This window comes from Podarcis bocagei (assembly GCF_964188305.1).
Source record: "Podarcis bocagei genome assembly, chromosome: 1".
Taxonomy (NCBI): Eukaryota; Metazoa; Chordata; class Lepidosauria; order Squamata; family Lacertidae; genus Podarcis; species Podarcis bocagei.
Window position 1 is genome coordinate 130,949,360 of NC_138125.1, and position 22,546 is coordinate 130,971,905.

Here is a 22,546-nt window from a genome sequence, read left to right on the forward strand (position 1 = left end):
CCGGGCAGAACGATGGGGGAGGAGATGCTCCTTCAGATATACTGGACCGAGGCCGTTTAGGGCTTTAAAGGTCAGCACCAACACTTTGAATTGTGCTTGGAAACGTACTGGGAGCCAATGTAGGTCTTTCAAGACCTGTGTTATATGGCCTTCCTTGAGGACCTGTCATGGCCTTCCTTGAGGATAGATGAACACAAGGAGTGTAAGGAAGAGCCCATGGATCAGAGCTCTCCCACCCAAGCTGGGAGCTGAGTCCTTCTGCTGTGACTCTCCCTATGGAAGTCCCTCAGGTCCCCTCTTCCTAGGGATGGGGAGCTAGAGCTGGTCGGTGGGCCAGATCTTTACCTCAGTCAGCCACCCATGAGCCAACAATCACTTGTGAATTGTTGTCATTATGACATCAGGTGGTGACTTCAAAAGGGCTTATTCTCTCTCTTTTTAAAAAATAACTTTTTATTCAAAATTAAAACAAAACATATTATCCAGGAGCATATCATCCTTATCCCCCCCCATTTTTCCTCCCTCCCCCCACAGAACCCACCCACTCCCACCCCCGACTTCCCTCAGTTCCAGTCTTTGATTTCTCTAAAAATGCTGTTTTCTGCATGTTACACAGTTGTATAGATCCTCAAACTATTTAGCTGATTATCAATAAAAAGATTGTGAATGTTTATTCAAAACCAGCCAAGGAGTCCAGTTCACTTTGTTGCATCTTCAAATACTTTGAAAGGTTCCCATTCATCTTTAAAGTTACAGTTATCCTTGTCCCGTAGTTTGTATGTCAGTTTTGCCAGTTCTGCATAGTCCATCAATTTTTCTTGCCATGTTTCTTTAGTTGAGGTTTCTTCAGTCTTCCATCCTTGTGCTATTAACACTCTTGCGGCCGTTGTCGCATACATGAAGATATTTTTCAGCTTTTTGGGCAGATCTTTCCCTACAATCCCTAATAAAAATGCTTCAGGATTTTTACCAAATGTTAAATGGAACATTTTCTTCAATTCGTTGTATATCATTTCCCAAAATTTTTTAATTACCTTACAATCCCACCACATATGATATAATGTCCCCTCCTTTTCCTTACACTTCCAACATATATTTGAACTAGTTTTGTACATTTTCCCTAACTGCACTGGTGTCGTGTACCATCTGTACATCATCTTCATGTAATTCTCCTTCAGTAGGGAACAATCTGTAAATTTTAAGTCAGTTTTCCATAATTTTTCCCAATCTTCCATCATAATGTTGTGACCCACATCTTGTTCCCATTTAATCATAACTGATTTTACCTCTTCATCTTTCGTCTTCTTTCAAAAGGGCTTATTCTCAGCGCTGCTCAGTTGACGGGCAATGTGAGAGTGTGCCTCTGAAGTCCACATGCAGACTTCATATGCATTCAAAACTCTGCCTGCAAAATGTCCATATACTGTGTCTGGAAACAGCCTTTGGAAAATGGGAAGACCCTGTCCCTTACTCTAAAGCACAGGAGCTTTATTTTTATTTTATTTTTAAGGCCTCTTGCTTTTTCACTTTCTGCCAGCAGATGGAAGCAAGAAACAAGAAGCGCAGTCTTGCCAAACAACAGAGTGCATTTGTTCGATAAATGACGTCCAAGATCTGGAATGTGCATTTTAATATTTTGAAAGCTTTTTCTTCCCTTTCCCAGTTTCGTTGATTCCTTTAAAAGAATACATCTCTACGGGGCTGAAAGAAACAGAATTCTAAAATGAAGGCAAATCTTCCTTGTCATAGGAGCTTTTAGATCTAAAAGTAATCATAGCTGCTGTGTGTGTGTGGATCAACAAGGGAGTTTGCTGTCTCCACCACGGCCTGGAGGAACCCTTATTGGCAGAGTCGTCTTCTGCACTGACAAACTGAGAGTGCCTTCAGCCTCTGTAATTTAAGATAAATAGTTCAAAGTTCAGATGTGGGAAATTCAGGGTCAGTTCCCTTCCCACTCAGCCATGAAACCCATTGTGGGGCAAGTCATTGTACGCCAACTCTAATCTCCTTACACAGTCATTCTCAAGGCAAAAATTAGCCAAGTTTGTGCTATGTAAACAGGATCTGATTAAGGGAGTTCACGCAATATATATGGACTAAATAGATCCATGCAGTGTTTGACACTCAGCATCGAAGCAGCCAAGTGATTGCTCAAACATGCATCCAAGCCATAAATCAGATCAATCCCAACTCACATCCAACAGCTTTGCAGATTTGACAAATAGCAGGCTCACCTTGATGGAAGGTTGGGCTGCAAATGTGACAGACAGATAGGCAGATCAGTGTAGATGCGTAGCCAGGTAATCACTCCCAATGCTACTGCAAGACTTTGGATCTGCCACCTGGCGTGTAAATGTTTGCATCTGCAATCCTGAGAATAGGTGGGCTGTTTGAATTGCATTGGGTTCAAATGGTGCTTAAGGCATTCAAGTACACAATGTCAAACTGATCACCTCTGTATGTTGATTGAGAGTCTCAAGGAACTCTTAAAGGTTCATGAGAAAGGACTGGCCCTTGCAGAAACCATTCTGACTTTGCTTCAGCAAGGCTTGTTCTCATATATTTTTGTTGTTGTTTAGTTGCTTAGTTGTTTAGTTGCAAGGTGATGTCTCTGCTTTTTAAGATGCTGTCTAGGTTTGTCATTGTTTTTCTACTTGGTTACTTTTATCTTTAACAATACATTCCCCCCAAGTTTCTCATTAAGGACCCCCCCAAGATCCCCTTTTAAGAATAGGTGTTGCTTTGGTTATTTTCTAGTCCTTGGGCATGGAAATTGAGCTTAGGGACAAGTCACATATTTTTAGCAATTTCACATTTGAGTTATTTGAGAACTCTCAGGTGGATACCATATGAACCTGGTGATTTGTCAGTTTTTATTTTGTCTATTAGGCCTAGAACTTCGTCTCTCCTCACTACTATCTTCCTAGGTTTCTCAAACTCCCTTCCTGCAGGAGTTAGTTCAGACACTGAGATCTGCCCTATATCATCCATTGTGAAGACAGATGTAAAGAATTTGTTTAGATTCTCTGCAGTCTCCTTATACTCCTTTAGCATACCTTTGACTCTCTCGTCATCCAGGGCCCAACTTCTCCGTGCTACTAATTTTTTAGAGAGTTTCTTGTTGTTGATCTTAATGCTTTTAGCAATGTATTCCTCAATATATTTTTTTAACATGCCTTTCTGTCTGCTTGCACATCTTTTGCCAAAATTTCTGTTCTTTTTTGTCTTTTTAATTTTTCAAAGGAAGACTTCTTGCCTCTGATAGTTTCTTTGACTCTGCTAGCTAACCACGCTGGCATCCTCTTGACCAGTGATGGCCAAATTTGGCCCTCCAGCTGTTTTGGGACTACAATTCCCATCATCCCTGACCACTTGGTCCTGTTAGCTAGGGATGATGGGAGTTGTAGTCCCAAAACAGCTGGAGGGCCGAGTTTGATCATCACTGCTCTTGACTCTTGTGGTACCTTTCCTGATCTGCATTTATAAACTCCACTTGAACTTCTAATATTGTTCTTTAAACAGCTCTCACATATTTTGGAATGATTTGACCCTCCTGACTTTACCTTTCAATTTCCTTTTTGACTAATCCCCTAATTTTTGATAAGTTTCCTCTTTTGAAGTCAAATCTGACCATGTTGGTGTTTCTTGGCAAATGGCTGTTTACATGTACATTTTGTTTAAAAGCACTATGGTCACTGCTCCCAATGGGCTAAACAACACTTGCATCTTGCACCAAGTCCCTCAAGATTAAGTTCAGGGTCCCTGCCTATGCTATGCTATGCTATACCTACGCAGACCCTGCCCCACAGGAAAGAAGGGCAAGTAACATGCAAGAGAGCTGGAAATGAAGAGGGGTTTCTTTTCAAAGTTCCCAAATGCAAAAGGGGATAGGAGCCCATGCCACCAAATGTCCATCAGACCAAACACCCTACCAGACACCTGCGCCTAACATGCAACAACTATTTCCTGAATAATTGGCAGGATTATATAGCTATCTCGGACATGGGTGGCACTGTGGGTTAAACCACAGAACCTAGGACTTGCCGATCAGAAGGTCAGCGGTTCGAATCCCCGTGACGGGGTGAGCTCCCGTTGCTCAGTCCCTGCTCCTGCCAACCTAGCAGTTCGAAAGCACGTCACAAGAAGATAAATAGGTACCGCTCCGGCAGGAAGGTAAACAGTGTTTCCGTGCGCTGCTCTGGTTTGCCAGAAGTGGCTTAGTCATGCTGGCCACATGACCCGGAAGCTGTATGCCGGCTCCCTTGGCCAATAAAGCGAGATGAGCGCCACAACCCCAGAGTCAGTCACGACTGGACCTAATGGTCAGGGGTCCCTTTACCTTTATATAGCTGTCTACGGGTTTGGCCATCTCCCTGAGCACTGTGATGCTCAGCGACCTTACAGGACTCTTCTTTTAATCCTAGGTCAGGAGTTTTCAGTAACGAACTTTACCCATTGAAGATCCATGCTTTACACACACAGAGGGAGCTATCGGCACACCTCCGCCCCATTCCAGCGAATATTTACAAATGCCAGAGGTGTGATGTGCTTTCATATCAGTAATTTTCAACTTACAGCTTTAAGTCAGCTCATCCACCCAGTCTGGGAATTATTATTTTTATCACTTATCTCTAATCAGTAGTCACAGCGTCTTGCATTCTGGCGGTTACGAAAGAGCTACTTCAATTACATTAGAGAGCTCCAAGGGAATCTTATTGTCATTGTAATCAAAGCACCAGTTTTCTCTTGTCACTCCTTCCCTCCCCTCATACACACATTCGTATACTGCAAGTCAACATGTTTATTGGCACTGAAATTATAGAAAGGCATGGGCATGGTGACAATTATAACACCTCTCTTAGGCTTTTTTTAAAAAAAATATTTTTTAGCAAGATTCCAGAGTGGTGAAAATATGAATCAAGGCCACTGTCTTAGTAGGTAAAGTGAGGCTGTGGATGCTGGGATTTGTGAGATGTCAGAGGACAGAGAGATATGTGTGCCATGTAGCTTGGTGTGTGCCCCCTAAGTTAGCCTGATGCCTTCAGGTGAAGTGGAGGATGTCAACGTTGCCAAGATAGAAGGACAATTCAGCTGCCAGTCCAGCTGGCTTCAGTATGTGGAGAGGGGGGTCTCAGGTGGCAAAATGTCTTGGGCCAGCCTTGGCTTGAATGGAGTGCAGAAACACCCAGATAGGCTTTGGGAGGGAAACCAACAGTTTATTTCTTGCAATTATTTATAAATTGTAAAAAGTAAAGGGACACGGGTGGTGCCGGGGTCTAAACCACTGAGCCTCTTGGGCTTGCCCACCAGAAGCTCAGCGGTTCAAATCCCCGCGATGGGGTGAACTCCCATTGCTCTGTCCCAGCTTCTGTCAACCTAGCAGTTTGAAATCACACCAGTGCAAGTAGATAAATAGGTACTGCTGTGGCGGGAAGGTAAATGGCGTTTCTGTGCACTCTGGTTTCCGTAACGATGTCCTGTTGCGCCAGAAGTGGTTTAGTCCTGCTGGCCACATGACCCAGAAAGCTGTCTGTGGACAAACACCAGCTCCCTCAGCCTGAAAGCGAGATGAGCGCCACAACCCCATAATCGCCTTTGGCTGGACTTAGCTGTCCAGGAATCCTTTACCTTTTACCTATGTATTGTAAATACTGTCAAAGGCAAGGAGACTATTTATTTATTTGCTCATGAAATTCCTATGCCACCCTTCACCCAAAGGCTACTTTTCTGGGCCTTGGGGTGGGGTGGGGAAGTTATTTGAACGCTTTCCACCTCCTCCGCAGTGTTTGCCCTGACTGACTGGACCGGTGGAGAACAAACAGTATCAGCAAGGTTTTCCACAGTAGCATGATACAGAAGTGGAATGTTTTCCGCTGGTACCGGGGTTGAGGTTAGCGCAAGTGTAGTTTAGGGAAAAGAATCCTTTTCAAATTGTCTAGGAAAGTCTTTAAAGCCTGCCTAAGTGTTGTTACACGCTGTGAATTCTCCTCTCTATCTCGGCAACTGCCATTGATGTGGATTGCTGACAGGGAAACTCACCATGATACCCTTGATTGACACTTTGAGTTGTAATAGAGCGCCGTGTGTGAGCGTGTTTGAGTGTGCACGAAACTCGCCACAAAAATGTTGGTAACCGAAGGCAAGGGCAATGTCTAGCCCAGGATAACATGACATCTCTTGATCAGAATTTCTAAACCACTTAAGATTTTAAAATTTCTAACTGGTATACAAAAACACTTAATATTACTGTACAGTGGTATCTCGGGTTAAGTATTTAATTCGTTCCGGAGGTCCATACTTAACCTGAAACTGTTCTTAACCTGAAGCACCACTTTAGGTAATGGTGCCTCCTGCTGCTGCCGCACCGCCGGAGCACAATTTCTGTTCTCATCCTGAAGCAAAGTTCTTAACCTGAAGCACTATTTCTGGATTAGCGGAGTCTGTAACCTGAAGCGTATGTAGCCTGAAGTGTATGTAACCCGAGGTACCACTGTATTTTATTACTGATTATTTACTTATTGTTCATTTATATGCTATATTTTTCTCCCAGGGAGCTCAACAACCCTGTGAAGTATTTTTAAAATCTCTGAGTGGTGTATCTAGTCCACAGGAGCAGTGCCAAAAGGATAAAGGGGTGGGTGAGACTCCAGTTATTCAGAAGAGTGGACAGAGCAACAGCCAAGAAAAAGAGAGGGCTTAAGACTCCTGCCTATCTTAATCTAGGGAAAGTTGTATCTCTTCAATGAGACACTGTAAGGCAGTGACAGATTGCGGATTTTGTGCCTCCCTGTACAGTTGTAGCAGGTCATGTGAGAAAACAGATGGTCACTTGTACCCAGTCACTTGTACCCACATACCCTGATTCAGTTGCGGAATTTGGGAGTCCTGGTTGCAGAATCTGTATTCTTAAAAAAAAGAAAAAAAGAAAATTCAAGCGTCGGTGCCTATATTCTTTAGCAAATGGGTAAAGAGCACTACAGAATCGCTTTATACCAGTACTCATGCTTTATAGAAGCAATGTAGCTTTATAAATACACCAAATTTTATAGCAGGATTTGAAAAGCTAAGTGCAGGGTTTGGACTGTTTCCCTGGGTTTTGTTTAATCTGGTGATTGCATATTAACTTTCCAGAGAGGTTCTTCGCCAGCAACCCTCGGAGGCTCGGAATGATCTGTGACAGGTAAACTACCTATGACAGCGTTATCATGCTTTCCCTTAGGGTCTGTTTGTTTTTATATGCAAGCTTTTAACTCCAGACTTGGAGTCAGAATAAGGCAACTCCAAAGTAGTCTGTGGAAGCAGCAGATTCCAAGAAAAAAGGCATCATTATTGGGCTATTTGCATGAACTACCTAAGCAGCCGCAAGTGAACCATTTCACGACAAGTCATCAGTATGAAGCAAGAGGTCTCTGAGCTTATAGTAGTCACTCTGTAAAAACCCAGGCTGAAATACTTACCAGCTTACCCAATGCTTGCTAAATACACACATCTCAAGGGGTTGGGGTCAGAAATTCCTGCATTGCAGATGGTTGGGATGACCCTCAAGTTCCCTTCCAACTCTACAATTCCGGGTCGTGTGGCCAGCATGACTAAGCCGCGTCTGGCGAACCAGAGCAGCGCACGGAAATGCCGTTTACCTTCCTGCCAGAGCGGTACCTATTTATCTACTTGCACTTTGAGGTGCTTTCAAACTGCTAGGTTGGCAGGAGCAGGGACTGAGCAATGGGAGCTCACCCCGTCGCGGGGGATTCGAACCGCCGACCTTCTGATCGGCAAGTCCTAGGCTCTGTGGTTGAACCCACAGCGCCACCCACGTCCCGTTTGTTGACAATAGTTTGCAAACAAAACTTCTGCACAAAATCCTGCCAGTCAGTGTGGACGGACCTCAAGTAGATGGGCCAATGGACTGACTCATATCAAGGCAACTTCCTAGGTTCCAGGTTGTGTGTCTCGACATGGGAACTTCCTTCAGCCTTGTGCATTGGGACCATGCTGCTTGGCCGGCGACCGCTCAAGTCCAGGGATGTTTGTCTTTTTTTCATGCCCACCCACGAACTTTCACCCATCTTTGTTGGACGGTTGAAGAGCGGAGGCAGCCTTGATGTACACCCCCCACATGTTTCTACCTTTTGCGCAAGTACGTAAGGTAAAGGTAAAAGGACCCCTGACCATTAGGTCCAGTCGTGACCGACTCTGGGGTTGCGGCACTCATCTCACTTTATTGGCCGAGGGAGCCGGTGTACAGCTTCCAGGTCATGTGGCCAGCATGACTAAGCCGCTTCTGGCGAACCAGAGCAGCGCACAGAAACACAGTTTACCTTCCTGCCGGAGCAGTACCTATTTATCTACTTGCACTGGCGTGCTTTCGAACTGCTAGTTTGGCAGGAGCAGGGACTGAGCAACGGGAGCTCACCCCGTCACGGGGATTCAAACTGCCAACCTTCTGATCGGCAAGTCCTAGGCTCTGTGGTTTAACCCACAGCGCCACCCGTGTCCCATATGCATGCGCAAGTATGTAGACACGCATAAAAGCATTTGAAGTGGAGAAGGCACCCAGTTCATGAGAAGATCAGAAAATATTCCTCTATGCCCGTGTAAATGGCTCCCGCTTCTTCTCGTCCCCCACTACCTCCCCTCTCCTCAAAAGGCGTTGGCAGCTGACATGAGATATTCACGCTCCGAGCCCAGTTCGTTTTATGGGTATGTTTTGGTTGGGGCTCCAGGCTGAGAATGAAAGTGAGCAGATCCCAGCGGCGTGATGTCATTCGGAAGGGAAATGCCCGGCTGGGGAGGGTGTGAGGAGAGACACAGCAGCCGGGGCTCTAACAGGCCACCTGACGCTCTGAATAAGCAAGCAAATTAAATGCTATAAAACGCAGGGCACTGTTTTTGTTTGCTTGGCGGTGTTTTCGTCTTCTTCTTCTGTTTTGCTTCCTACACTCCAAACTGTCATGTTCCCCAGGTGTCAGCCACTTGGCATTGAAGTCCCCCCCGCCCGCGCAGACATAGCTGTGGGGAGTAGAGAGGGGAACCGCACAACTTTGTGACATGAAAGTGATTTACATCAGACCATTGGTCTGTCCACATTGAATGTCAGTGGCTCAACGGTGTTTCGGCTAGGAAGTCAGAGTGCTTATATAATAAAACGTTCTGATGTCAGATCTATGGAGCATCTGAAGAACATTCTTCGCGTATGATGAAATGATTAACGGGGCGGTTAAAAACACCCCGCTCCCCTTTTAATGCCGTAATGACACAACAAAGTTTCCATGCTTAACTTTTCTGGCAAAGTTAACGGAACATGTCACAAATTTAACAGGTTTGCCCCTCCACTCCTCCCCGCGCCAAAAAAACCCAACCCAGGGTGACTTTGCTCCCTTATAAGCCTCCCCAGGGAGGCTTTGGCTTAGCTTTGGTAGACAGATAAATGCCTCCACTCTCTTGCAGGATTATTTAGAGTTGCATGTACTTGTGCGTTGGCCAGGACTGGCCCTCTCATTGCAAGGAGCAAGGCAATGAGGAATATCAGGAATACCCTTTTCAGTTAAAGGGCACCAACTGATTTAATATAAGTGGTTGTCTCTATCTACAAACCCTTACTAGTATGTGCCCTCACTTTGGTGTAGAGATTTTACTTGGGGTACTAAGTGTCAGGGCTGCCTCAGGTCTCAGCTCACAAAAGACCAACGCCAGGTTCTTCTTATATACAAGGATGTTTATTGCAGTTCATTATTGCTTTCACAACCGAGGCGCGCAGCCCCGCGTCTCTTAGCCTAGACGTTTTTAGTCCCCTCTGAATCGGTCCCGCCCCTACACCAGCTTAAGAGGCTTGTGCTAGTCCACCTCTTCCTGTCTTTCCTTTTCCGCAGGGTCTTTCTGCCCCCCTGGGTCCCTTCTCTCCTGCTCTCTCCTGAAGCGGATTCCTCAGATGCCTGTTCCCCCCTCCTTCGTGCTTTGGGGCCAGGCTCCTCCTCCGGGCTCTCTCCATTTCCGCGCGCCTCCACATTTGAACTTGGCGCGCGTTCGCTACCCCTGACCTTCCTCTTGACACTTACACTACTCCCTGTACTACTCTCCGCCTCTTCCGGCAGGACGTTCTGCCCCGATCTCCTTCCCCTGTCTCCTTCCTGCTCTGCTCCGTGTGTCACACTGGGAACTCCACTCTCTTCACTTCGTTCCTGCTGGGAAGCCGGCCCCGATCTCCCACTCCCACTCGGGGTTTCCCTGCTGCTTCCCTGCCCCTGGCATGTCCCCCCTGTGAACCCCCTTGGCCTGACTAGGGGCGCCCCCTTCTGGGAATCCTCCGATTCACTTGAGAGACTCATGGAAGACCTCAAGTCATTGTCCTCCTCTTCCTCACAGTCCTGGGATTCTTCCCCATCGCTCTCCGTCTCCCCCCTCACCTGTGCCTCTGTCCCTGAACCCCTGACACTAAGTATTAAGTCTGCCACCTCCTATTCAACCATCATTCAACTCCCCTAAAGTTAAAGGTAAAGGGACCCCTGACCATTAGGTCCAGTCGTGGCCGACTCTGGGGTTGTGGCGCTCATCTCGCTTTATTGGGCAAGGGAGCTGGCCAATACAGCTTCCGGGTCATGTGGCCAGCATGACTAAGCCGCTTCTGTCGAACCAGAGCAGCGCATGGAAACACCGTTTACCTTCCTGCCGGAGTGGTACCTATTTATCTACTTGCACTTTGATGTGCTTTCGAACTGCTAGGTTGGCAGGAGCAAGGACCGAGCAACGGGAGCTCACCCCGTCGCGGGGATTTGAACCGCCGACCTTCTGATCGGCAAGTCCTAGGCTCTGTGGTTTAACCCACAGCACCACCCACGTCCCTCAACTCCCCTACCCCCAGGTGATTGTGCCTTTCCTACCTCATCATTCCCCCAAATGATGTAATCAGTTTCCTAAGTTCAGCATTTGACTCAAAGCAAAACAAGCTATTTGTCACCCAGTTATTAAGGAGAGGTCGAATAACCTATCACTACCCTCGTTGGTCTTTACCTTCAGAGTATTCGGTATTGTCTATTCTTACCAGAACATTATACTTTTTGGTCTGGGTCTTCATTTCATAACCAGAAATTTAGTAAAAGAATTGTGTGCAGCTTGGAAAGAATCCTGGCTGTTCAATCCAATGTATACATTTATTCTTAGGTTTGGGGTGAGTGGGGACAATGTTGGACCGGACCCAAGTATGACCATTGCAATTTCAAGCCAAAATTTAATGGTAACAAAAGCAATATGCATTGCATTAGTCTGCTATTGGTCCTTCCCATGCATTTAAATCCTTTGCTTCCAAAGTAGTGATTTTGCTTCACAATGGATGGCTTTGGAGGAGGGAGGAAAAAGCTTTCTCTGGAAATGAGTCTATAGCATTCTCCAGCAGTTAGGTCCCTAACTTGGAATAAATTTGGAGGAGATGCAAAATATATTGACCCATTTATATACCTTTAACTGGCATAATTCTGTGGCTGAGTTGTTAACACACAATTTTTCAAATTTCTCTATCTATACCTTCGCCCAAAGGGACGCGGGTGGCGCTGTGGGTTAAATCACAGAGCCTTGGACTCGCCAATCAGAAGGTCGGCGGTTCTAATCCCCGCGACGGGGTGAGCTCCCGCTGCTCGGTCCCTGCTCCTGCCAACCTAGCAGTTTGAAAGCACGTCAAAATGCAAGTAGATAAATAGGTACCGCTATGGCGGGAAGGCAAACGGCGTTTCCGTGTGCTGCTCTGGTTCGCCAGAAGCAGCTTAGTCATGCTAGCCACATGACCCGGAAGCTGTACGCCGGCTCCCTCGGCCAATAAAGCGAGATGAGTGCCGCAACCTCAGAGTCAGTCACGACTGGACCTAATGGTCAGGGGTACCTTTACCTTTACCTTTTACCTTTGCCCTGCTTTGGCCAGTTCGCTCGTGAAAGATCCCCCATGATAGCCTTCCTCAAGCTGATACCTTGAACTACAGCTTTCTTCAGCCCAAGCTGACACAGTCTTGATGTCTGGGGCAGGTGGAAGTTGTAGTGCAAAAACATCTAGTGGGCACCAGGTTGGCAGAGTCTCTCCTGTGGCTAAACCTATGGCTCAAGGCCTTGTTTTGGTGTTGGTTATTTCTCTCTGTTGTTTTTTTTAGGCTGGGCAGAGAATCTGAAGCTGAAGACTTGGCAACGAGAATGCTAAAACTTTGTCCACGGGACAGGATCTCAGCACAGAAAGCATGTCGTCATCCTTTTTTCAACTCTTTACCTTCTCAGCTGCACCAGCTTTCTGATGGTATGTCATTCTATTTTCTAACTGCCTCAACAAGATGCCCTTCAGATGTTGTTGAATGACAACCAGTGCTTTTCTCGCAAGAAAAATAGGTGCCGGAATTCACCATGACGTTGTTACAGTAAGTCACTGGGCGGCTCAGGGCAGCCCTCAACAGATGCCAGTTTGACAACAGCCACCGTCACCACCCGCAGAAGTGTGAAAAACTACAGCAAACTGTCTCCCTAGCTGGTTTGGGCGTTGCTTCTGGTTTTGGTACAGGTCAAATAAATGCGCCCTAGCACCCTCGTTCTCCTAGATTCAGGCAGATGGCTAGGGCAGCTTATAAGGGTCCTCGCACATGCAGCGGTAGAGGCCTGACTGGAAAGCTTAAAGCTCGCCGCCACTACGTGGGAGATGGACTGAGGAAAAGGAAATAAGAATTGGCCCTGCCCTGTGGCTTGACCAGTCATGGCTAGGAGTGGGTAGGAGCTTTTCTTGTTGTTGTTGTTTAGTCGTTTAATTGTGTCCGACTCTTCTTGACCCCATGGACCAGAGCACGCCAGTCCCTCCTGTCTTCCACTGCCTCCCGCAGTTTGGTCAAACTCAGGCTGGTAGCTTCGAGAACACTGTCCAACCATCTCATCCTCTGTCGTCCCCTTCTCCTTGTGCCCTCCATCTTTCCCAACATCAGGGTCTTTTCCAGGGAGTCTTCTCTTCTCATGAAGTGGCCAAAGTATTGGAGCCTCAGCTTCAGGACCTGTCCTTCCAGTGAGCACTCAGGGCTGATTTCCTTCAGAATGGATCGGTTTGATCTTCTTGCAGTCCATGGGACTCTCAAGAGTCTCCTCCAGCACCATAATTCAAAAGCATCAATTCTTTGGCGATCATCCTTCTTGATGGTCCAGCTCTCACTTCCATACATCACTACTGGGAAAACCATAGCTTGAACTATACGGACCTTTGTTGGCAAGGGGATGTCTCTACTTTTTAAGATGCTGTCTAGGTTTGTCATTGCTTTTCTCCCAAGAAGCAATGACAAACCTAGACAGCATGGGTAGGAGCTAGGTGGAGTCATTGATCTAAAAAAAAGTGTAGACTCACACATGCTGGCCAGCTTCTGTTTTGACTTGAAATGTTCATTTTGGGCTTCTCAGAAGTTCATAAAGGCAAGAAGCGGGGAGGGGGGGAACCGCTGGCCTGCAATGGGGAAAAAACTGGGGGGGGGAGCTGGGGGGAAAAACACTGACTACAACTCCTAGCATCCATGACCACTGACAGTGTTGGCTGGGGCTGAGGGAAGTTGGAGTTTAGCAACATCTGGAGGGCACCAAGCTGGGGAAGGCACCAAAAAGTATCCAGAGTTAGAAAGAAATCTCCCTGCGCATGGGATAATAATAATAATAATAATAATAATAATAATAATTTATTATTTATACCCCGCCCATCTGACTGGGCTTCCCCAGCCACTCTGGGCTGCTTCCAACAAAATATTAAAATACCGTAATACAGTGGTACCTCGGGTTACATACGCTTCAGGTTACATACGCTTCAGGTTACAGACTCCGCTAACCCAGAAATAGTACCTCGAGTTAAGAACTTTGCTTCAGGATGAGAACAGAAATTGTGCTCCAGCTGCGCAGCGGGAGGCCCCATTAGCTAAAGTGGTGCTTCAGGTTAAGAACAGTTTCAGGTTATGAATGGATCTCCAGAACGAATTAAGTACTTAACCCGAGGTACCACTGTACATCGAACATTCAAAGCTTCCCTAAACAGGGCTGCCTTCAGATGTCTTCTAAAAGTCTGGTAGTTGTTGTTCTCTTTGACATCTGGTGGGAGGGCGTTCCACAGGGTGAGCGCCACTACCGAGAAGGCCTTCTGCCTGGTTCCCTGTAACTTGGCTTCTCGTAGCGAGGGAACCGCCAGAAGGCCCTCAGTGCTTTCTGGGAAGCTTTCTTGTCAGGAAAATGTCTACTTTCTAAGGCTTTTGCAGACATTGACTTTAAAGCTATCCTCCATTCAGGGACACACCTATAAGGCTACCATATTTTTTTCAATGAATCCAGGGACACTTTTCAACTTCAGTGGAGTTTGTATGGGGACTGATTTGTAGAAACGGGGACTGTCCCCAGGAAACGGGGACGTCTGGTAACCTTAACCTAGGGGTTGCTCAGATTGGCCTCTGCCAAGGACGAAAGGCCCAGGGGGAGGGGCACAAAAACCACCTCTTTCCACTTCCGGCTCAGAGTCGCTAGAAGCCCATTTGCCTGTCCATGTGCTCCCTGGCACATGCCTCTGCTGCTCTGGGCTGCTGGGCGAGACACACAGGCTCCCCTGGGCACCATGGTGGAGGACTCCGGTTGCTGGTGTGGGCTGTCGCAGCAGCCTCACTCACCTTGTAGTGGTGAGTGGGCTTGCATGTTCCTATGATAATATGACAGCAACAATCGCAGATAACAGTGGCTCTCAAAGTGAACCATTCAAAGTGGGATCAGGTGTTAATCAGGGCTGCATTATCGCTCCAACTATATTCATTATTTTCGGCGGCCCTCTGGGGTCCCCTCCCCAGCGAAAGGCGACAAGAAGCAAAATTTTTGAATTTCCAGTCCATAGTCTGAAATTTGACTCCTACAATTGACTCCTAGAATTTCACTTTTATCGTTTTGATCGCCATCTTTGTTTGGTCCATAGTCCTCAGGCTCATGAGGAAATCTCTCGTCTGAAGGTCTCTCCATCCCTCCCAAGGGCCAAGGGGTCCACGGTTTGGACCTCTGCTATCTCCCTCATTGAATTCACTGTGGTCAGGGGGGAAAGTATGCCTGGACCACCTCGTCTCCATTTCTCTTCTTGGGGTGGGCCTCCCCGTCCCTCAAATTCACGTAAGCGATGGCCAAATCGCTTGTCTGGATGGAAGTCTTCACAAAATTCAGTCACCATGGAACTCTGGATGAGGTCCCCTTCTGTCTGGCACGCCCCTATTTTCTCTACCATCACTCCAGACTTGGCCACCTCGGAAGGGGTCCCTCTCAGGGCCATGATCAAGACCACCAAGGGAGCCTAGGACTCCTCTGCCTCCATGAACGTGATAACTGACAGCAGTAGAAATACCTCAGAGAGAATTAAAGCTGGACCTCACAGACGGGGACGCAATATTCTTTGCGTACGAAAACAGCTCTTGACAGGCTTTTCCCGTCCTGTTATCGGGCCCGGGTTGTGGGTGGGTTGGCGGGTGGGAAATAAATGATTTTGACTTTGGAGGCATGTTGCAGTCTGAGCAGAAGCCAACAAAGACCATGAGATTCATGGGTGGAATTAAATGAAGTTGTTGCATGCACAGAACAAGGTCCACATGTGCGATGGGACTCCCCCCCCCCGCCTCCTCTCTCTCCCCCCCCCCCTCTGTGTATAGAGCAAGGGAGAGAACTGCATCCCCTTTCTACCCAACCAGCCGCAGAGCACAAATCTACTTTGACACTTTTAGAAAATTGAAAAGATGGAATCTCGTAGGAGCCTGCCTTTGCTGGGGGGGGGGAGGCCGAGGAGGAGGAGGGGAGGACTCTCAGCAGGGTGGGGGGGGGAGTTGACTTTTCTTTATACATATAGGTTTTTTTCCATGCAGAGTTTAAATTATGCCTGATAAAAGGAGTTTCGTGGATGTTTCAGTTCTTTCAAACCCTCCTGGCTTCCTCCCAATTAAATGAGGTTTGTCAAAGCCACAGGGCTCTGCCGCTGCCTGAGAGGCAGACAAGCACTTCCTGCAGTGACATCTCAAATCCCCGAGGGAGGAGATGAAAGTGCCCGTGCCAAAAGACAGGAAAAGAAGGAGAGAGAGAGAGAATGTGTGTGTGTGGAGGGGAGAGGTGTGGGGGGGAGAGAGAGCAAAGAGACAGGAACGCAGGAGGGGAAAAGGTGGGGAGGGAAGGAGGGAGGCAACAGATTGGCGAACACAACATGTCACTCCTGGAGACGAGATGGATCATTTCCATATGAGGAATGCATTTCTCAGTCCCCTGGGTTGGTATATTGGAGTGTTTCTTACAGTGGCTGATATTTTACCCCAGTTGCAGCCCGTGGCGCCTTGGTGGATTGGGGGCAAGTCCATGATGTCATCATGGCAACCAGAGTATTTCAGGCAGAAACCGTTGCAGTTTGCGATCCAGCAAGCTCGTATTCTCAAGTGAATTCACTACGATTGCAATGATGATAATAGGTGGTACCCAATGCTAGTCATGGGGACGCGGGTGGCGCTGTGGGTTAAACCACAAAGCCTAGGACTTGCTGATCAGAAGGTCGGCGGTTCAAATCCCCACGACGGGGTGAGCTCCAGTTGCTCAGTCCCTGCTCCTGCCAACCTAGCAGTTCAAAAGCACGTCAAAGTGCAAGTAGATAAATAGGTACCGCTCCAGCGGGAAGCTAAACGGTGTTTCCGTGCGCTGCTCTGGTTCGCCAGAAGCGGCTTAGTCATGCTGGCCACATGACCCGGAAGCTGTACGCTGGCTCCCTTGGCCAATAAAGCGAGATGAGCGCCACAACCCCAGAGTCGGCCACGACTGGACCTAATGGTCAGGGGTCCCTTTACCTTTACTAATGCTAGTCATAACCAATAAAATAAACGGGCTGAAGTTACTGAAGCCGATTGATTTCCGTGGGTCTACTCAGAATATAGCTAATATTGGATATCACCCAACGACAGCAATGTGATTTCAAAAAAACAAAAAAAAAACTCCTGACAAACATCTGTCTGTACTTTCACAATCAAGCAAGACATTTGGGTTCCAAGGTCACTGCAGCTAATTGAATTGAATTATATAAAATTTAGCATTCTGAGTGCATACAAGATTGTGTTCTGGCTGTAGCCTAGTCTAGGGGATGCTGGTGATTAGCTTTCGTGTGCTCAAGTACAAATTTGAAGTGGCAGTGGGTAAAAGAACCAGCTTGTTATCTTCATCTGAAAGGATACGAGAGAGAGATCCCCTCCCCCCAACATTGTTATGAAATTGTTCTAGCAGGGACCACTCTTTCCTGTAAATTGCCACAGGGGGTGACTAGGTGGGTGGGAGGGAGATAAATGAACGATGCAAAGATCGCTTTTTTATTTTAAAAAAGTAGTTTTGATGATGACAACAAGAACAACAAGATTTTAACGATTATTGAAAAGAATGCGAAGGATCAGATGTTAACTGCGTCGGATTCTGAACTGCCGGCAGAGGAGGCTGCTTTGCTTTGGTTCAGCAAAAAGGAGGTGGGAGGGAGGTTTGCAGGAAGGGTGGGGGCTTCTTGTCCCCTTGTAACACGGGTGGGAAACCTTTTTCAGATGGAAGGGCCACATTCTCCTACGGCCAGGGTCAAAGGCTGAAGCAGGTAGAGCTACAAATGCATACGTTCCAAGTGTCCCGATTTTCCAGGGACAGTCCCGGAATTACAAAAGCCATCCCAGCTTCTGATTTGATCCCGAAATGTCCCGATTTTCCCCGCCAATGCCGCTGCTACTGAGCTCAGGGAAGAGGGTGTCCCAAGCGATTGTGGCTGCTGCTCTGCTGCTGCGAGGGAGAATCTTGTGACCTCTCCCTGGCCACTGCTTCGAGTAAAGGTAAAGGGACCGCTGACCATCTTGCTTTATTGGCCAAGGGAGCCGGCGTACAGCTTCCGGGTCATGTGGCCAGCATGACTAAGCCGCTTCTGGTGAACCAGAGCAGCGCATGGAAACGCCATTTACCTTCCTGCCGGAGTGGTACCTATTTATCTACTTGCACTTTGACGTCCTTTCGAACTGCTAGGTTGGCAGGAGCAGGGACTGAGCAACGGGAGCTCACCCCGTCGCGGAGATTTGACCCGACTTTCTGATCAGTGACCTACTGCTTCGAGTAGCTATGACCTAAATGTGGCGAGGGATGCATATATATTCCTGTAGAAAAGTAAACTTCATCTGACAATCAATAAGTCCGACAAATTAAAAATGATTGGAAAAAGTTGACTTCAACAAATAGCCCACAGTCGTAGAATTCAGTCAAAAGTCTGCTACTAATTGCAATACAGTCGTACCTCGGAAGTCAAATGCCTTGCAAGTCGAACGTTTTGGCTCCTGAACACCACAAACCCAGAAGTGAGTGTTCCAGTTTGCGAATGTTCTTTGGAACCCGAACGCCCAGTGCAGGTTCTGCAGGTTCCAATTGGCTGCAGGAGCTTCCTGCAGCCAATCGGAAGCTGCGCCTTGGTTTCCAAACGTTTTGGAAGTCGAACGGACTTCCGGAACAGATTCCGTTCGACTTTTGAGGTACGACTGTACTATTACTATAATCCGTGACTAATAAAAACAGTAGGCACTCAGCATGCAACTTGTATCTGGTTTTCAGAGAACCACTGGGGCTGCAATCTTATATACAGAGTCAGCCCAAACTCAACTATGGTGGGGCTTACTTCTGAGTATACTTGTATAAAGATTGCACTGAACATCTCTTAAGGTTTTGGCCTCTCCAGGGATGGTGGCTTGTCCATACTGAAGGTTACTGCGTGTTTCTAGCTGTTTAATCTACATAGCCCACAAATCACCCTCAAACTATACCAATCACCATGCTTTTCATCCATAAATTCCAGTTTGCCTGTAAGCCACTCGGGGAGCCCTTGTTGGCTGAAGAGGCAGGTTAAAAATTATTAAAATAACTACGTTTGTGGGAAAATGACTTCCATATATAGATTGGCCCACTGAAGGCTAAATTCTAACAGCTGCTAAGCAAAGTACACATCCAACGGTACAGATACAAAACACATTGGGCCGCATGCACACTGCTGGGCACATAGAGTTGGAACCAAAGGCAGTTAAAGAAAACCACGGTTTGTAAACCAACAGTAAACAATGGCTACAAAGTGAGGGGGGGTTGGCAGCAAGCAAACTATAGTTAAACTACTGGGCAGGCTTCACACATAACACTAAGCCACAGTTTAATAAACAATAGTTTAATACACCATGGTTTAGCCACGTTATTGGGTTGTTGCTTTGATTTTGATTATATATATATTGTGGTTTTTATGCTGATCTTTTCTCTGAACTGCCCTGAGACCGCTGGGTATAGGGCGGTACATAAATTCAATAAATAATAATAAATAATAATACATCATGGTTTAGCATTTCATAAGTGTTAGCTCAGTACACCATGGTTTAGCATGATGTGCAACCCAGGTCTATAAGGCAAGGTTGCTGCACTTTCCCATACATATTAATGAAAATATATGAACCCTGGGAAAGTTAATTCCATTTGGTAACTCCAGTCTTGTATGGCCAGACCATATTGGTGCTGGTGCACAATAGTTTAGTGATAACAAGGGTCCCTTCTATCCCTTCTTGAATAGTTCTTCGAACCATAATTAATTCCACTCCCTGTCAAAATTTAAGCTGACCCCAAGTAGTCTGTTCACCAGAGTAGCTGACTTTGATGTGAGATTTCTTTAAGAAAAGACCAGGGAAAACAGTAAATTGTGGCTGTGAGCTAGAGCTGTTGATATTGCATACTTAAGAATCCTCTTACTCTTTGGGGCGATTGCAGCGTTAACTTGCAGAAAAGTGCTTTGAATTTCATCCGTGAGATCCGCCCTCCCATCCCTGCCACCGCTTTAATGATTTTGGAGCTGTGGTTGGTAAAGGGTAAAGGGTAAAGGGAACCCTGACCATTAGGTCCAGTCGTGGCCGACTCTAGGGTTGCGGAGCTCATCTCGCTTTATTGGCCGAGGGAGCCGGCGTACAGCTTCAGGGTCATGTGGCCAGCATGACTAAGCCGCTTCTGGCGAACCAGAGCAGCACACGGAAACGCCGTTTACCTTTCCGCTGGAGCGGTACCTATTTATCTACTTGCACATTGACGTGCTTTCGAACTGCTAGGTTGGCAGGAGCAGGGACTGAGCAACAGGAGCTCACCCTGTCGCGGCGATTCGAACTGCCGACCTTCTGATCGGCAAGTTCTAGGCTCTGTGGTGTAACCCACAGCGCCACCCCCACCTAATTTTCCACTTCCAATGCAGATTGGCCTTTCTGTGGCGAGCATTCCAAATATATTGTTGTTAACTAGAAGTCCTTAAAGATCCTTGGAGTAAATTTATCACGAAAAGTCGATGAGAAACTGGGAGGGAGTGCCTTAATGCCCGGGAGGGAATGGCTGGGAGCCTTCGTTAAGACTTCATTAACTTCATTGGGTCCCGGCACCGAGGAGGATAAAATAAGATGTTCAAAAGCACAGCGAGATAATGAAAGGAAATAAAATCCAAAGGAAGGAGGGGAGTCGGCAACAAAGGGCATTTAGTTAAAAGAGTTCTTTGAGCTCCGATAAGAGCGTCTTACCTCGGCGCCATCTTGAATTTTCCGTCAATATTGTTGTTAACACCACTGTGTAGATCCTGGTCACCGACCACTGAGTGCTGTCATCCCTGCTTCATGTCATTGGTAGTCAGGACAGGAGACTCACTATGTCATGGGTGGGGAGCAGTATTCCCTGGAGAGCCAGCGTGGTGTAGTGGTTAAGAGCGGTAGACTCGTAATCTGGTGAACCGGGTTCGCTTCCCCGCTCCTCCACATGCAGCTGCTGGGTGACCTTGGACCAGTCACACTTCTCTGAAGTCTCTCAGCCCCACTCACCCCACAGAGTGTTTGTTGTGGGGGAGGAAGGGAAAGGAGAATGTTAGCCGCTTTGAGACTCCTTCGCGTTGTGATAAAGCAGGATATCAAATTCAAACTCTTCTTCTTCTTCTTCTTCTTCTTCTTCTTCTTCTTCTTCTTCTTTTAAGTAACCTAGTCAGAGTCACATGCCAATGGTCATAGAATCATAGAATCATGGAGTTGGAAGAGACCACAAGGGCCATCGAGTCCAACCCCCTGCCAAGCAGGAAACACCATCAGAGCACTCCTGACATATGGTTGTCAAGCCTCTGCTTAAAGACCTCCAAAGAAGATTCCACCTAAACATTAGGAAGAACTTGACAGTAAGAGCTGTTCGACAGTGGAATTTGCTGCCAAGGAGTGTGGTGGAGTCTCCTTCTTTGGAGGTCTTTAAGCTTGACCCTTGTGGTCTATTCCAACTCTATGATTCTATGATTCTAAGTGGGAGCGCAGCCCGGAAGACGCATGTCCTGGTTTTGTGTTGGGACATGTTGGAGGGTATGGTGGCACCATTCGCATAACGAAAACCTCACCACATACATGTCAACATTTTCAAAAGTAGGGGTTCCGAGAGACCTGTCAGGAGTAAGCATGGACCAATGGTACCAAATAGTATGGGGGGGAAATAAGAGAGAGAGACATTGTACACACTTTTGTAAATCAACAAAATCTATAATAATAATAATAATAATAATAATAATAATAATAATAATAATGATGATGATGATGATGATGATGATGATGATGATGATGATGTAGGGGTTCCATTGCTTGGCTTTTGAAAAGCAGAGGGTCTGCAGTACTTACCTAACTGGGGACCACTGAGCTATAGGAATACCTGTAGATTTGTGTTTAACATCTTGTGTACAGTGGTACCTCGGGTTACAGACGCTTCAGGTTACAGACGCTTCAGGTTACAGACTCCGCTAACCCAGAAATAGTACCTCAGGTTAAGAACTTTGCTTCAGGATGAGAACAGAAATTGCGTGGCAGCGGCGGCACAAGGCCCCATTAGCTAAAGTGGTACCTCAGGTTAAGAACAGTTTCAGGTTAAGAACGGAGCTCCGGAACGAATTAAGTTCTTAACCCGAGGTACCACTGTACTTAGCTTTAAACACCACCAGTGGGAGTGTGCCGGAGCCAGAGTAAGTGGTAATTTTTACACAACCTAAGAATCCCATTCCCAAGCTACTCATACCGTTGATATATATTTTTGTAGTGGAAGTAGAAGCATCTGGGGGGGAGGGGATTTCCAGCAGAAAAACCGTGTGAGGAGGAAGGGCACAGAAATTCCTCTCCCGCCCTCCAAACTGGTCCTCTTCCTCAAATTACCGCCTCTAAAGCAGCTACGCTGTAGAAAAGGAAAATTGAAAAAGACTCAAAGGACTACATAGATCGTGTTTGTTGTTCCAGCGGCAGAGGCAATATTTAAACCGGAGCGCTTGTAATTCCCCACCCCCATCCCACTATACTTGTGCCCCCCTCCCCAAGACAGAAATAATTTAAAGAGTAACTGTGCTCTGCAATGTGCCACCGCTGCATTTTGCTGGCTGGATTGCTTTGCAGCCAGGGATGCTGTGGGAGCTAGGCAGAACTGAACACTGCTGCCACCCCCAAGCTCAGAGGAGAGGAAGAGAGAGGAGCAAAATAGAGAT

General features: G+C 46.9%; 1 protein-coding gene and 1 long non-coding RNA gene across 2 annotated transcripts in view; one reads left to right on the forward strand and one right to left on the reverse strand.

Annotated features, from left to right (window-relative positions):
* CDK15 (cyclin dependent kinase 15) overlaps positions 1-22,546 on the forward strand; it is a 65,475-nt gene that overhangs the window by 39,388 nt on the left and 3,541 nt on the right. Inside the window, 2 exon segments of the mRNA XM_081181146.1 lie at positions 7,132-7,180; positions 12,132-12,271. Of these exon segments, the coding sequence (XP_081037272.1) occupies positions 7,132-7,180; positions 12,132-12,271 (189 nt within the window).
* Positions 1-22,546, reverse strand: part of LOC308581894 — a 60,957-nt gene that overhangs the window by 33,565 nt on the left and 4,846 nt on the right. The gene's annotated exons all lie outside the window — the stretch shown is intronic.